The following is a 14,119-nucleotide window of genomic DNA, read 5'->3' on the forward strand; positions in this document are numbered from 1 at the left end:
GAATGCATTGTATACTGCATATGTATATGAGAGTACATAACTTCCTGTTAATATTGAATATACAGGTATTTATTATGGTACATCTAGGATGAGCCCTAACAAACTATCTGACTAGAAAGCCTTGGGGACCTTAATAATTGCTGGGGCTCACAAGTACTATACAAAAGAAGCTCCTTCCATTGTTTGCCCTGTGATCAACATTTATAACAGTGTTTATGGGGTTACACAACCAGAATCAGTGTTTTCTACTTTTAGTGCAGGAGTACAGCTGTCAATTACTTGTGGCTGATCCGGAACAGCTGTTGTGCTGACACGATCAGCAAAGATGTAACTATATGATGGCAATCTAAGGCAAATACTACCCACTGATGATGTAACATGTCGTTTTGCAGGAAGGGGGTTATTAATTATTTAGCCCTTGTAGATCTTTATTTATTTTACTGTTTTTGGTTTATTACAGCATGACTCCTCTTTGTTATATACGCAGAAGGACAACCTGACTGAAGTCTCTGAGTTTTTCCTCTTAGGATTTCAAACAAGCCAAGATATAAGAATTTCTCTGTTCTTTTTTCTCCTTGTTGTTTACTGTGGGACAATATGTGGTAACCTCCTGATCATCACCCTGGTGTCCACCAGCAAGAACCTCCACACCCCAATGTACTTCTTCATCTCACAATTGTCCACGAGTGACATCTTGTTATCCACAGATATTGTCCCCAACTTGTTCCACATCCTACTGAATAATGGGGAGACCATGACTTTTATTGGTTGTATCACTCAGTTGTATCTGTTCTGTGCCACTGAGTCATATGAATGTTTTCTCCTCTCTGTGATGTCTTATGACAGATATGTGGCCATCTGTAATCCTCTCCATTACTCCTCTATCATGATAAGTGGACATTGTAGGACACTGTCTATACTATGTTGGCTTCTTGGATTTTTCATTGTTTTGACTTACATTATCAAAACAGCAAAGCTAAACTTCTGTGGGCCAAATATCATTGACCATTTATTCTGTGACATTATTCCTTTATTAGAACTTTCCTGTTCAGACACCTTTATTATTCACTTGGTGCTTTATATTATGGGTGTACTAATTGTGATAATCCCAACCATCATCATTGTCCTGTCTTATACGTATATAGTTTTAGCAATCCTAAGGATCTCATCCAATACTGGTAGACAGAAAGCCTTCTCCACCTGTAGCTCCCACCTCATTGTGGTCTCCATATTCTTCTGGACTATGTTCGGTGTTTATGTTGTCCCAACAAAAGGCCGAACACTGACCATGAGTAAAATTATCTCCCTTCTATATACTGTATTAACTCCTCTGGTCAACCCTATTATATACAGTCTGAGGAATAAAGACATTAGTAAAGCCGTACAGAAATGTCATAAGCAGGTGATCTGGTAAATTATAAATCAAAAGGTCTTCACTGGTGTTGAATGTTGAGCATTTTTTTAAATAGTCCACAACAATGGTAACATTATTGAAATATACAGAAAGCAGGTATCCCGGCTCAATCCCTGGTCTGGATGCTGGGCGCGGAGTGGGTGTGGACCTCACCCGGAATAATCACACAAAAAAGAGAAGAACTCCAGCTCAGCTCAGGAAGATACGGCTTTATTCACATCCACGAGGCAACAGGTACAGGGAGGAAGTGACGCGTTTCGGCCAGGTGCTGGCCTTAGTCGTACTATGACTAAGGCCAGCACCTGGCCGAAACGTGTCACTTCCTCGCTGTACCTGTTGCCTCATAGATGTGAATAAAGCCGTATTTTCCTGAGCTGAGCTGGAGTTCTTCTCTTTTTTTTGTGATTATGGAAATATATCTGGAAGCCAAAATCATTTATTTACTGTCTGGTAACCAGAAAAAAAAAAAAAAGTAGTCTTTTGGAAGTCATCTTGAAGCTGTGAAGTTTATCACAAGAGCACACAGCAGTTGCAAATTATGATAAAGAAGCCAGTTATTTTCACAATAAATGAAGGTACAAGCTAGCAATATATTTGTAGATAAGTAGTATAGCATAGGAAAAGTCTCTCAGGTAGAAATAAATAGCAAGTAGGCAATATGTCCGACAATACTAAATTGTGAGAGCTGGCTGATGGAAACAGTTTTTGAAAAAGGTTGTCAGGAATTCTGGATCCCTACACACTGTATGATTTGAATGTAGACCAGAGAGGTATTTATTCTTAAAATGGTCGCTGGTCGTCTTAAATGAGAAGTGCAGGTATTTATGCCCAAGTTGACAACTACCACTGCAAAAGTAATGTCCAGTAACAGAGTATTGCTGTCAAGAATCAGTGTGCAGAGAGCAGTGATGCTGTGTATTAAGCACTATATAATGCTGATGAGAGCAGAGGGCGTCCTTGTATTAGACCCAGCTAATAAGATGGCTGCTAATAAGGGCTTTCAAATAAGTGTGTCACAATGTAATAGCAGTAAAGATGTAGAGGAGCATATTCAAATGACTCACGGCAGTAGCTCCACAGAATCAAAGGGCAGCAGGTCCCGTAAGGAAGCAGGTCTTCAGCTAACCTCAGTGAAGAGGTATAAGGCAGTCAAGCTGCAAGTGGAGTCAGAGGTAAAGTTGTTATCTGTAACGTACCTCAGATGCTTTGATGTAATTAAGCGCTACACAGATCCTGGAGTCCGGTATTGCGCATTTACGTGCCGTGGTGGAGACCCTGGGATGAACAAGGCAGTTGTCTGTAAGATGGCGCCTGTATCAGGAGACAAGAATAACTCCTCAGACGCTGGAATGAGAGGCTGGAAAGCTCGTCCGAGAGTGCTCCAGATATCTTTTCTCCTCGTCAGCAGGCCACATCTGCCGACCCTGAGATTCTATTACAGTAATAACATAATGCATCCCCAGCTTATTATATGTAAGCATTGTAAGCAAACAGGCCAATAATCGCCTTTGCACCAAAGCAAACATTTTCTACAATTCTGACTGAACCTGTGTTCTGGGTTTTGTTTGCTCTACACTGTATAGAAGGGGTTAAAAAAGGTGAAATTACTTTAGACAAGTGTTCTTTTAGTTCTCTTAATCAAAGTTTAACTTTTTCTTGATCTTATGTTTATTATTACTGCAATTCTTTGGTTTGGATGTTTTTGCAATCAAGCCAATAATTGTATTGTTGTTTTTCTATTTCTCAAATGACTTAATCTAATGGGACTCGTGAGACAGTGGTAAATAATCTCCTAAGACTCGTCCTGTCTGGCTCCTTTCCTTTATTTAGTATATAAATATCTAGTCCTCATCTCATTTTACTCTGTATTCCTGTGTCTGACGACTGCACAACACGTCTGTGATGTTGGGTTAAACTCCAATCTCTGCAGAATTTGTTTATCAAATATTTGAAACTCCCAAAAATTCTCCAAATGAACATCAAGGACAAAGAGATATTTGATGTAAGTTTTATGGGCTTAAACTCAATGTAATAAGACCTAAAGCTGTATGTAGTAGATTCCTCCCACAATCTTTGGAATATATTTATATATATGTATTTTAGGATTTTCTGCCATTCTCCTCTCAAGCTCTATCAAGTTTAATGGAGATCATCAATAGAAGACATTTTCAGGTCTCTTCAAAGATGTTCCAATGGATTCAGGTTCTGGCTGGACCACTCAAGGACATTCACACATTTGTCCCTAAGCCGCTCCTTTAATGTTTTGGTTGTGTGCTTAGTTTCATTGTCTTCTTGAAAGGTGACCCTTTGGATCATACTGAAGTCCAAAGTACTCTGGATCAGCAATTCCAAATCTCTCTGTACTTAAAAAAAAATGTCTTCAACCCTGACAGTGTCCCTCTCCCAGCTACTGAAAAACACTCTTAATGCATGGCTATGATCAGACCAGAGAATTTTGTTTCCAACAGTCTAAGTCCTTTATTTGTAACCTCTAGGTGGCCGTCATGTGTATTATACTGAGCAGAGTAGGGATCGACCGATTATCGGTATGGCCGATATTATCGGCCGATAATCACGATTTGGGCATTATCGGTATCGGCAATTATCTTGCCGATAAGCCGATAATGCCCCGCCCCCCGCACCGCCCCCACCGCACCGCGACCGCCACCCCCTCGACCCGCCTCACCGCACCTCCGACGCACCGCACCCCCGACCCACCGCACCGCGTCGCACCCCCCACCGTGATGCTAGGCGGTATAATAAAAAAATGTAACTTACCCGTAATGGGGGTAATCCATCCTTCCTTCCTGTAGTGTCCGGGGGCGTTCCGGGTGGAGGGTGGTCCGGTCCGGGCTGTCCTTCTTCTCCCACGGTCTTCTTCTCCACTCCGGGCAGGTTCCGGCCTAGGACGCCGCTACACCGTGACGTCAGGTGTGTCGCTGCGCACGGGCGTCACTGCGCAGCAGCGTCTATGCAGCGTACTAGGCCGGAGCCTGCCCGGAGTGGAGAAGATGACTGCCGGAGAAGAAGGACAGCCCGGACCGGACCACCCTCCACCCGGAACGCCCCCGGACACTACATGAATGATGGATGGATGGCCCGGACCACACTGACAGGTAGGGGAGAGAAGCGGGTGGCGGCGGCGGCCTATGGCCCCGCAAAAGCCACTGCAGATCATTGATTTAAAGCGCCTTCTTTAAATCAATGATCTGCAGCGGTGTCGCAGGGGGTTAAATAGCCGATAACTTATACCGGAATATCGGTATAAGTTATCGGCTATCGGCCCTAACCTCCACCGATTATCGGTATCGGCCCTAAAAAAACGATATCGGTCGATCCCTAGAGGAGAGGTTTCTTTCTTGATACTATTCCATAAAGCCCAAATTTGTGGAGCTCAGCCAGAGTGACCATTGGTTTGTTGGTCACCATTCTTACTGAGGCCCTCCTCCCCAATTACTTAGTTTTGTGATGTGGCAGCTTTAGGAGGAGTCCAGATTTTTCCAAAGTTCTTCTATTTCAGTATTATGTAGACAGCTGTGCTCATGGGAACTTTTAATGCAGTAGTCAGAACTGTGGCTTAACACATACCTGTCTCTGAGCTCTACAGTCAGTTCTTTCCACAACCTAATTTATTTATTTTTTTGCCCTAATATGCATTGTCAGCTGTGACACCTTATATAGACAGGGCTGTGTTGTTCGAAATTCTGTCTAATTAGCTGAATTTACCACTGGTGACTGTAATAATCATGGTGCTGAAACATCAAGAGAAATGGAAGACCCAAAGAAATACATTTCCGGTTTCATAGCAAAATGACCAAATACCTGCAAAGTTTTTTTTCTTTGTAATGAATTTGCAAAAAAATTTCAAATTCTATTTTCACATGCTCATTATGGGGTATTGAGTGCGGAGTGATTGGGAAAAGTAGATTTTAATTTTAGTTGTAAAATTACATAGTAAAATGTGAAAAAAGTGAAAGTGTCCAAAAACTTTCTGAATGCATTGTATACTGCATATGTATATGAGAGTACATAACTTCCTGTTAATATTGAATATACAGGTATTTATTATGGTACATCTAGGATGAGCCCTAACAAACTATCTGACTAGAAAGCCTTGGGGACCTTAATAATTGCTGGGGCTCACAAGTACTATACAAAAGAAGCTCCTTCCATTGTTTGCCCTGTGATCAACATTTATAACAGTGTTTATGGGGTTACACAACCAGAATCAGTGTTTTCTACTTTTAGTGCAGGAGTACAGCTGTCAATTACTTGTGGCTGATCCGGAACAGCTGTTGTGCTGACACGATCAGCAAAGATGTAACTATATGATGGCAATCTAAGGCAAATACTACCCACTGATGATGTAACATGTCGTTTTGCAGGAAGGGGGTTATTAATTATTTAGCCCTTGTAGATCTTTATTTATTTTACTGTTTTTGGTTTATTACAGCATGACTCCTCTTTGTTATATACGCAGAAGGACAACCTGACTGAAGTCTCTGAGTTTTTCCTCTTAGGATTTCAAACAAGCCAAGATATAAGAATTTCTCTGTTCTTTTTTCTCCTTGTTGTTTACTGTGGGACAATATGTGGTAACCTCCTGATCATCACCCTGGTGTCCACCAGCAAGAACCTCCACACCCCAATGTACTTCTTCATCTCACAATTGTCCACGAGTGACATCTTGTTATCCACAGATATTGTCCCCAACTTGTTCCACATCCTACTGAATAATGGGGAGACCATGACTTTTATTGGTTGTATCACTCAGTTGTATCTGTTCTGTGCCACTGAGTCATATGAATGTTTTCTCCTCGCTGTGATGTCTTATGACAGATATGTGGCCATCTGTAATCCTCTCCATTACTCCTCTATCATGATAAGTGGACATTGTAGGACACTGTCTATACTATGTTGGCTTCTTGGATTTTTCATTGTTTTGACTTACATTATCAAAACAGCAAAGCTAAACTTCTGTGGGCCAAATATCATTGACCATTTATTCTGTGACATTATTCCTTTATTAGAACTTTCCTGTTCAGACACCTTTATTATTCACTTGGTGCTTTATATTATGGGTGTACTAATTGTGATAATCCCAACCATCATCATTGTCCTGTCTTATACGTATATAGTTTTAGCAATCCTAAGGATCTCATCCAATACTGGTAGACAGAAAGCCTTCTCCACCTGTAGCTCCCACCTCATTGTGGTCTCCATATTCTTCTGGACTATGTTCGGTGTTTATGTTGTCCCAACAAAAGGCCGAACACTGACCATGAGTAAAATTATCTCCCTTCTATATACTGTATTAACTCCTCTGGTCAACCCTATTATATACAGTCTGAGGAATAAAGACATTAGTAAAGCCGTACAGAAATGTCATAAGCAGGTGATCTGGTAAATTATAAATCAAAAGGTCTTCACTGGTGTTGAATGTTGAGCATTTTTTTAAATAGTCCACAACAATGGTAACATTATTGAAATATACAGAAAGCAGGTATCCCGGCTCAATCCCTGGTCTGGATGCTGGGCGCGGAGTGGGTGTGGACCTCACCCGGAATAATCACACAAAAAAGAGAAGAACTCCAGCTCAGCTCAGGAAGATACGGCTTTATTCACATCCACGAGGCAACAGGTACAGGGAGGAAGTGACGCGTTTCGGCCAGGTGCTGGCCTTAGTCGTACTATGACTAAGGCCAGCACCTGGCCGAAACGTGTCACTTCCTCGCTGTACCTGTTGCCTCATAGATGTGAATAAAGCCGTATTTTCCTGAGCTGAGCTGGAGTTCTTCTCTTTTTTTTGTGATTATGGAAATATATCTGGAAGCCAAAATCATTTATTTACTGTCTGGTAACCAGAAAAAAAAAAAAAAAAAACATGGAATTAATACTGAGAAAATCTAAGAAAAACGCTGAAAAAAGGTTGCCAAAATGTTGGAAGAAATAAAATGTGATATTTGTGTTTGTATGGTAGTCGTGTGTAACAGTAATTTCCACTGATGTCTGTTTGATATACACAGTGCACATCTCATTTTTTGTTGTCTTCCTCTATTCTGAACTTGTGCAATCCTTCTGGTATGGGTAAGGTCAAATCACAAAGTTATCAGGCTTCATCATTAATGACTGAGATGATGTATATCTATTTCGAAAAGACATGGGTGGAATTTGTGGTCTGGCAATAAATGTCCAAATTGGGCCAAAGGTGTCAAAATTTGATGTGGCCACCATTATTTTCCTACAAAGTCTTAAGCCTCTTGGGCATGGAGTTCACTAGATCTTCACAGGATTTCCCTGGAGTCTTCTTCCACTCCTGCAGGACAACATCACAGAGTTGGTGGATGTTAAAGACCTTGTGCAAAATTGTGATGTGAATGTAGCCTTTTATCTTCTCTCTTTCCAACTCTCACCCTAATCAGAAGGCCTATAACAGCCTATATGGACCTCTCTTCATCTGTCATTTAATGATTATACTACCCAGTAATTATACATTTACGGATTCAAATTAACAATTGTAATCTTTATTCCAATAGGATCCAAAAACCAATCCCTGATTATACATCGGATCCCTTTGTTTTAGTTTTATAAATATTTTTTGTTAACACAAAAATAAGGCATTGGGTATGATAAGGTACATAAAAAAAGGGAAAGGATAAAAGAACAGAGGGGGAAGGGAAATATACAAAAAACACAGATGTAAAACAAGTGTCGGAGTAAGTGAGAAAGTCATAGAACATAATTCACATCAAATTCTCGACGGCAGAAATACTGTCAGATAATATCAGTTCTAATACAACAATTTCCTGAAAAGGCAAACCACTTCATACTAACAAATGCCATACTAGAACAGATAAGAAAAAACAAGTTTCATTGTTGTTATGCATCATCAGGGTCAGTAGGTCTGTATCAAGCATATATATTGGTTAAGAGAGTGCGGCTGCCCCAATGAGGCTGGAAAAGTTGAGGATGAAGAGAGGCTATAAAGGGCAGTAATACACTTGAAAAGTGTGTACTGTATCAATCATATAATGAGGAGGGGTTCCTGTAGTTTCTTTAATGATGGAAATAAAAGTGGTCGATCTTTGAGTCCGTACCAGGTATCGACTAGATTTATTTCCAAACTCATAAAACGTTTTCCCACATTCTTTGCGGTATCGTTTCATCCAAAAGAGATTTAATTTCCAAACGAACCTGTTTTAAGTCATTAAGTAAAGATTACTTATGCTTAGTTTCCAAATCGTGCTGAGTAGACATCAATGATTTTTTGGGGTGAGTAGAACATGTAATCCTTGTTTTGTGGGTGTAGAATTCGCCAAGCATCACACAGTTGCAAAGCATGTCATTTTTTGGAAAGTGCCAACAAGCCCCAACATGATAAAGCAAAGATTCCTAGGGAATTATCCATTAAAGGATGAAGAGGGGAATTGAGGTCTCCACAAAGAAAGATAGGGCCCTATGAGAATGAAGGAAATCTCTGTTTGGGGCGTAAATATTAGCAAATGTAAATAGTTTACCTGCAATTTCACAGTTAACAAATAAGTATCTAGCATTATCGTCTGAAAGAGTGTTAATAAGTATAGGAGAGAACAACTTATGAAAAGCTATGGATTACCCCTCTGCTGCGAGTTAGTGGGTTAGTATTATGAATCCATACTGTATCGTATCTATTAGTTAGAGTTGGTGCATGACCAGATTTGAAGGGGATTTCCTGTAGATTTAAAATGTGCACCCTCTGTTTATGAAAATAATCGATTTCTCTGGGACGATGAATGCTTGCACATTAAGGATGGACTATTTAAGATCAAATATTTTCATAATTAGTAAGAGAGACAACAATTGTCCAAGGTAAGGTACTGCTAGTGGATAGGAAAGGAACATATCTTAAATCTACAGGAAAGAGACTCCATGGGAAAGAACACCGAGTAAAATGTGAAAGACTCCACAAAACAAACAAAAACAGCAATCCTAACAAACTGATTGCAAGGGGACTAAACAACAAAGCCCTAGTTGCTAAAGGGCAAGCCAACAAGACGGGCATGCCAATAACTAGGTGGGGGGAATGGGGGGCAGCCAGAGATGGCAGCAATCCAATCTAAAACTAGTAAATTTACAAGGAGAGGAGGGGTAACAGCCTGAGCCTACTAAAATATATATCAAAGTTCCGTTTTCCCCATTATTTTGAGACATACAATATAGGGAGTAATATCACAAAGAAAATGAGTGTAAACTGAAGAAGGAATCTAGATTTGTTCAGTGCGTACAGAAAACAAACCCAGTGAAGAAACAGAAAAGAAAGGAATATGTATATATATATATATATATATATATATATATAAATATATATATATATATATATATAGAGAGAGAGAGAGAGAGAGAGAGAGAGAGAGAGAGAGAGAGAGAGAGAGAGAGAGAGAGAGAGAGAGAGAGAGAGAGAGAGGCGAAAAAGCAGCTGCAGCACACCAGAGTATCCAAAAATGAAAAATGTGTCTAATTCCAGCTAAAACATAAGACAACGTTTCTGTGGTCTCGCACCACCTTTCTCAAGTCAAAGTGCAAGTGAATAGCAGTTGTTTAACTAAGCATGAACATGTGATACAGACATTAATTAAATTACAGCATAATTAGTACAAATATAAAATCCAAAAGTTTTTCTCATTCATATCTCTCATTTCGTATAATTCGTGTAGATCCTGTTCACACTACTATTACTTCGACATGCACCTTTCACATTACTCACATACTCTTTTGCCTTACTTAACATGTCCCATTCTACCCACTCACAGCTTTGTGCCTGCGTGCAGACACATACACTCTTCCTAACATCTCCGGGTTCGGAAGTTCCGGTCACGTGCCCTGATGACGTCGTCCGCCCGACACGTGACCACACTCCGCGCCCAGCGCTCGCTTCCATTCATTTCTATGCAATATCATCTAGGGGAGGTCCCGTGTGCACGTTGATCCCGGTCACGTGACTAGAGGAGGTCATGTGAGAGTCGGGTGGCTGGGTCCCGTGACTTGTGGATCTACCCTGCTATTGGTTATTTGCTCTACCCTCCCACATACACGGAAGTATCACTTCTTCAATACATCACTAGCCCGGCATGGTGTGGGCTTTGTTTACCAACACAGGCTGGCCAGCCCTAACGCCATGGTTCTTCCCCGCCCTGTAAGTTAACTATACATTATTGTGCATATTCTGTTGATTTTAACAAGTTTGCACATTGTGGGGACACTTTATTCACCCCTGTAGCACATTGACACCTTGTAACATTGTAATGATATGTGTCACTTTGTATTATATTTTCTGGATTTCATATATTTGTACTAATTATGCTGTAATTGAATTGATGTCTGTATCACATGATCATGCTTATTTAAACAACTGCTATTCACTTGCACTTTGACTTGAGAAACGTTGTATTATGTTTTAGCTGGAATTAAACACATTTTGGATACTCTGGTGTGCTGCAGCAGTTTTTTTTTTTGCCTCCTAAAATTTTGGACCCTGGACCAGGGTCCCTGAGTTTGCCTGCACCCACAGACTTGCCTTCATTTGAGAGTGCTGCTTCAACCATTTTCTTTATATATATATATATATATATATATATATATATATATTAATATAACTATAGCTATGATAAGAGTTTCTACCCTTCTTTGCTGGACAGTAGCAACATACAGCCAACCTTTCACTGGTAAGACATGGATATGAGCTCATTGGGGTGCGAAAAAATAAAAATAAAAAGGGGAAGAACCCCACTGATCTGATTCTAAAACCTGGCAAAACATATGAGACTGTTGCTGTGAAATGACTGTTCCATCGGAGTGGATGAGCTGATCAATCTTTATACATATATACAACTTTCTATGTTATAACAATCATAACATTTATTGACAAATCACTGTTGTTACAAAAACTGTTGATACTAACTTTTTTTGTTATATACTTGTTTCTGAAGACTACTAATAAAGAAAGAATTTACAAAAAAATATAGAAATTCAATACGGGTTTAATTGTACGTTAGGTTTACTGCAAAGTGAAAAAAAAGCTGTAAAGAAACAAAACCTGTTTTTTTTCCCACTGCACACAAACAATACATTTTTTGTTTACTCAATATAACAACTAAATTCCAATTTGTTTTCCTTTTCACATACACAAAAAACTTTTATTTATTTGGTACTCAGTTCACGGCACTGTAAAATTAAGACTTTTTAAGTTTGTAAAATATAAAAGAAAATAGTGGGTCTGGGTATGTCATTGTCTAAATGAGAAAGGAAGTAGAGATACGCGAGCTTTTCAAAAATGTGGTTTTGCCGCTTATGCCGAACCTTAAAAAAAAGTTTGGTTCTTACAGAACTGGTTATGTCTGAATCTGATATTTCTTTATTTCTTTAACTTCTTTATGAAATTACCTGGGCCAGGTACACGTACTGAAACATTCTGCATCTGTTGGGAGAAGACACTGGAGACAGGATGATAACCAGGAAAACTTCAGGAGCGGCCAACAACAGAAAAAAATTAGTTTTCATTCAAGCTTTATAACATCTTTTAAACATTGTGTGTGTATTTTTTTAATACTTACTTTTGGCTGGGTAGTGAAAGTCGACTGATAGACAGCATCTGTTACTAAACCAGGGCTTAGTGTTAGCCAGTAAAACAATATAAGCGGTTCTGTAAATAGTTAGGTACTGGGAGGCTCAGACCTTCAAAAATGAAATAGGGCCATAGCACACAGTATCTGGCTGGTTATTGAAAATAAAAGGGAATCCACTTTTTTTGGTCCCTTAACCCCTTCCTGACCGATCGCATACATGAATGTGATGGGTCGGGTGGGCGGACATGTTGTGGCCCCACAAATCAGCAGTAGACATCTGCCAGAAATGACGGACATTGGAAATTGTTCAGATGCCTGTCATTTAACTGGTTAAATACCGAGATCTATACAGATTTAGGCATTAAAACATTCAGTGTCACCATTCACTGGGGTCTAGACGTGATTGCGGGGAGATGATGTGTTACTAGGGAAGCCTGGGGCTTTATCTCTGCTCCTCTGGCTTTCCAGACTTGGTGATTGCTAAAAGCTGGCAGCCATAGCATTAAATTGAAGTAAAAAATAAAAATAGTTATAAAAAATAACCTCTCCTTCTATAATAAAAATGTAAATCACCCTCCTTTTCCCATTTTTCTAATAAAGCACTGTAAGGGCAGGGTCACACAGGGGATTGAACCACAGCATATTTGACAAGAGAGACTGCATCTCCCGGCTGCAGCCATGTAGCTGTCCATCCATACATTTTTAGTGGTGGATTTCCCGCTGTACATGAGTGGACACTCAAAGCTACCTGGACACAGACGGGAGCTAGCTGTGCAGTATCTGTTGTGACTGCTGCTGTGGTTCCTCCCACGTGTGAGCCTGCCCTAAAAAAAATAAAAAATAAACCTATTTGGTATCTTTGCATGTGTAATTGTTCCAAAGGATAGGGGATAAGATGTCTGATCGTGGGGGGCCCGCTGTGTTGGACCCCCGCGATCCCCCCTGCAGCTGCCCAGTACCTCAGCATCCTGGAGCTAAGTTTTCTCCGAGGCTGATGACGGGCAGTGCAGAAGACGGGGCAATGTGATGTCCCCTTCCATAGACTTGCATCAAAGGGGTATTCCAGGAAAAAACTTTTTTTTTAAATATCAACTGGTTCCAGAAAGTTAAACAGATTTGTAAATTACTTCTATTAAAAAATCTTAATCCTTTCAGTACTTATGAGCTTCTGAAGTTAAGGTTGTTCTTTTCTGTCTAAGTAATCTCTGATGACACGTGTGTCAGGAAACGCCCAGTTTAGAAGCAAATTCCCATAGCAAACCTCTTCTAAACTGGGCGGTTTCCGAGACACGTGTCATCAGAGATTACTTAGACAGAATAAAACAACCTAAACTTCAGAAGCTCATAAGTACTGAAAGGATTAAGATTTTTTAATAGAGGTAATTTACAAATCTGGAGCAAAGTGGAAAAATTGTCAGCTCACCCGGCCACCGCACGGCAAAATGATCCTCCAAGGATATGAAGAAAGCAGGTAGATGCCAGCGATTAAGAAACTTCACCTTTATTGGAACCACGTAAAAATCATCGACATGGAGAGACTTCAATAAGATAAAAGTTTAAAATTCCAGGAATCAGCGCCAAGCATGACGCGTTTCAGGTCATGTGACCTTTCATCAGATGCATGGTGGGAAGCAGAGGGGTGAGGGAATAAATCCCAGCCTCCTAATGGAACAGGTGAGTACATTTTTTTTTTTTTTTACGAACCAGGGATTAACCCTATATGCTCCAAAAATAGAGGCCCCCATCTGCTAAACATAACAGGTACAAAGTCATAAATCATTAAAATACCTATAACCATAGTTACAAGATAAGTGCAAACAATGTGTATGAGACCTGTGTGTTTTAAGGAGACACAAAATGTATATTTAGAGGAAAAAGGTTGCCAAAGCACTGATAATTATAAATAAAACTACAGTAAATAATAATATATCTAGAGCATCAATGGCAGCCTAAAATTAGTTAATAATGAAGAATAACATCCAATTTTAAATTTAACCCATGTGGTTGAAACGTGCTCAAAGAGTAAATTCAAAAGATTTCCCTATTGCGTAATGATTTGATGCGGTTGCCACCTCTATCGTGTGAACAAACAATCTCAATACCT

General features: G+C 39.9%; 1 protein-coding gene across 1 annotated transcript; it reads left to right on the top strand.

Annotated features, from left to right (window-relative positions):
• The first annotated feature begins 3,386 nt into the window (after positions 1–3,386).
• On the top strand, positions 3,387–6,821 carry LOC130367182 (olfactory receptor 1468-like). Its single transcript, XM_056569585.1, has 2 exons — positions 3,387–3,416; positions 5,868–6,821. Exons 1-2 carry the CDS (start codon positions 3,387–3,389, stop codon positions 6,819–6,821), a joined length of 984 nt encoding a protein of 327 aa, XP_056425560.1.
• Positions 6,822–14,119: the final 7,298 nt, after the last annotated feature.

This window comes from Hyla sarda, chromosome 4, assembly GCF_029499605.1.
Source record: "Hyla sarda isolate aHylSar1 chromosome 4, aHylSar1.hap1, whole genome shotgun sequence".
Lineage (NCBI taxonomy): Eukaryota > Metazoa > Chordata > Amphibia > Anura > Hylidae > Hyla > Hyla sarda.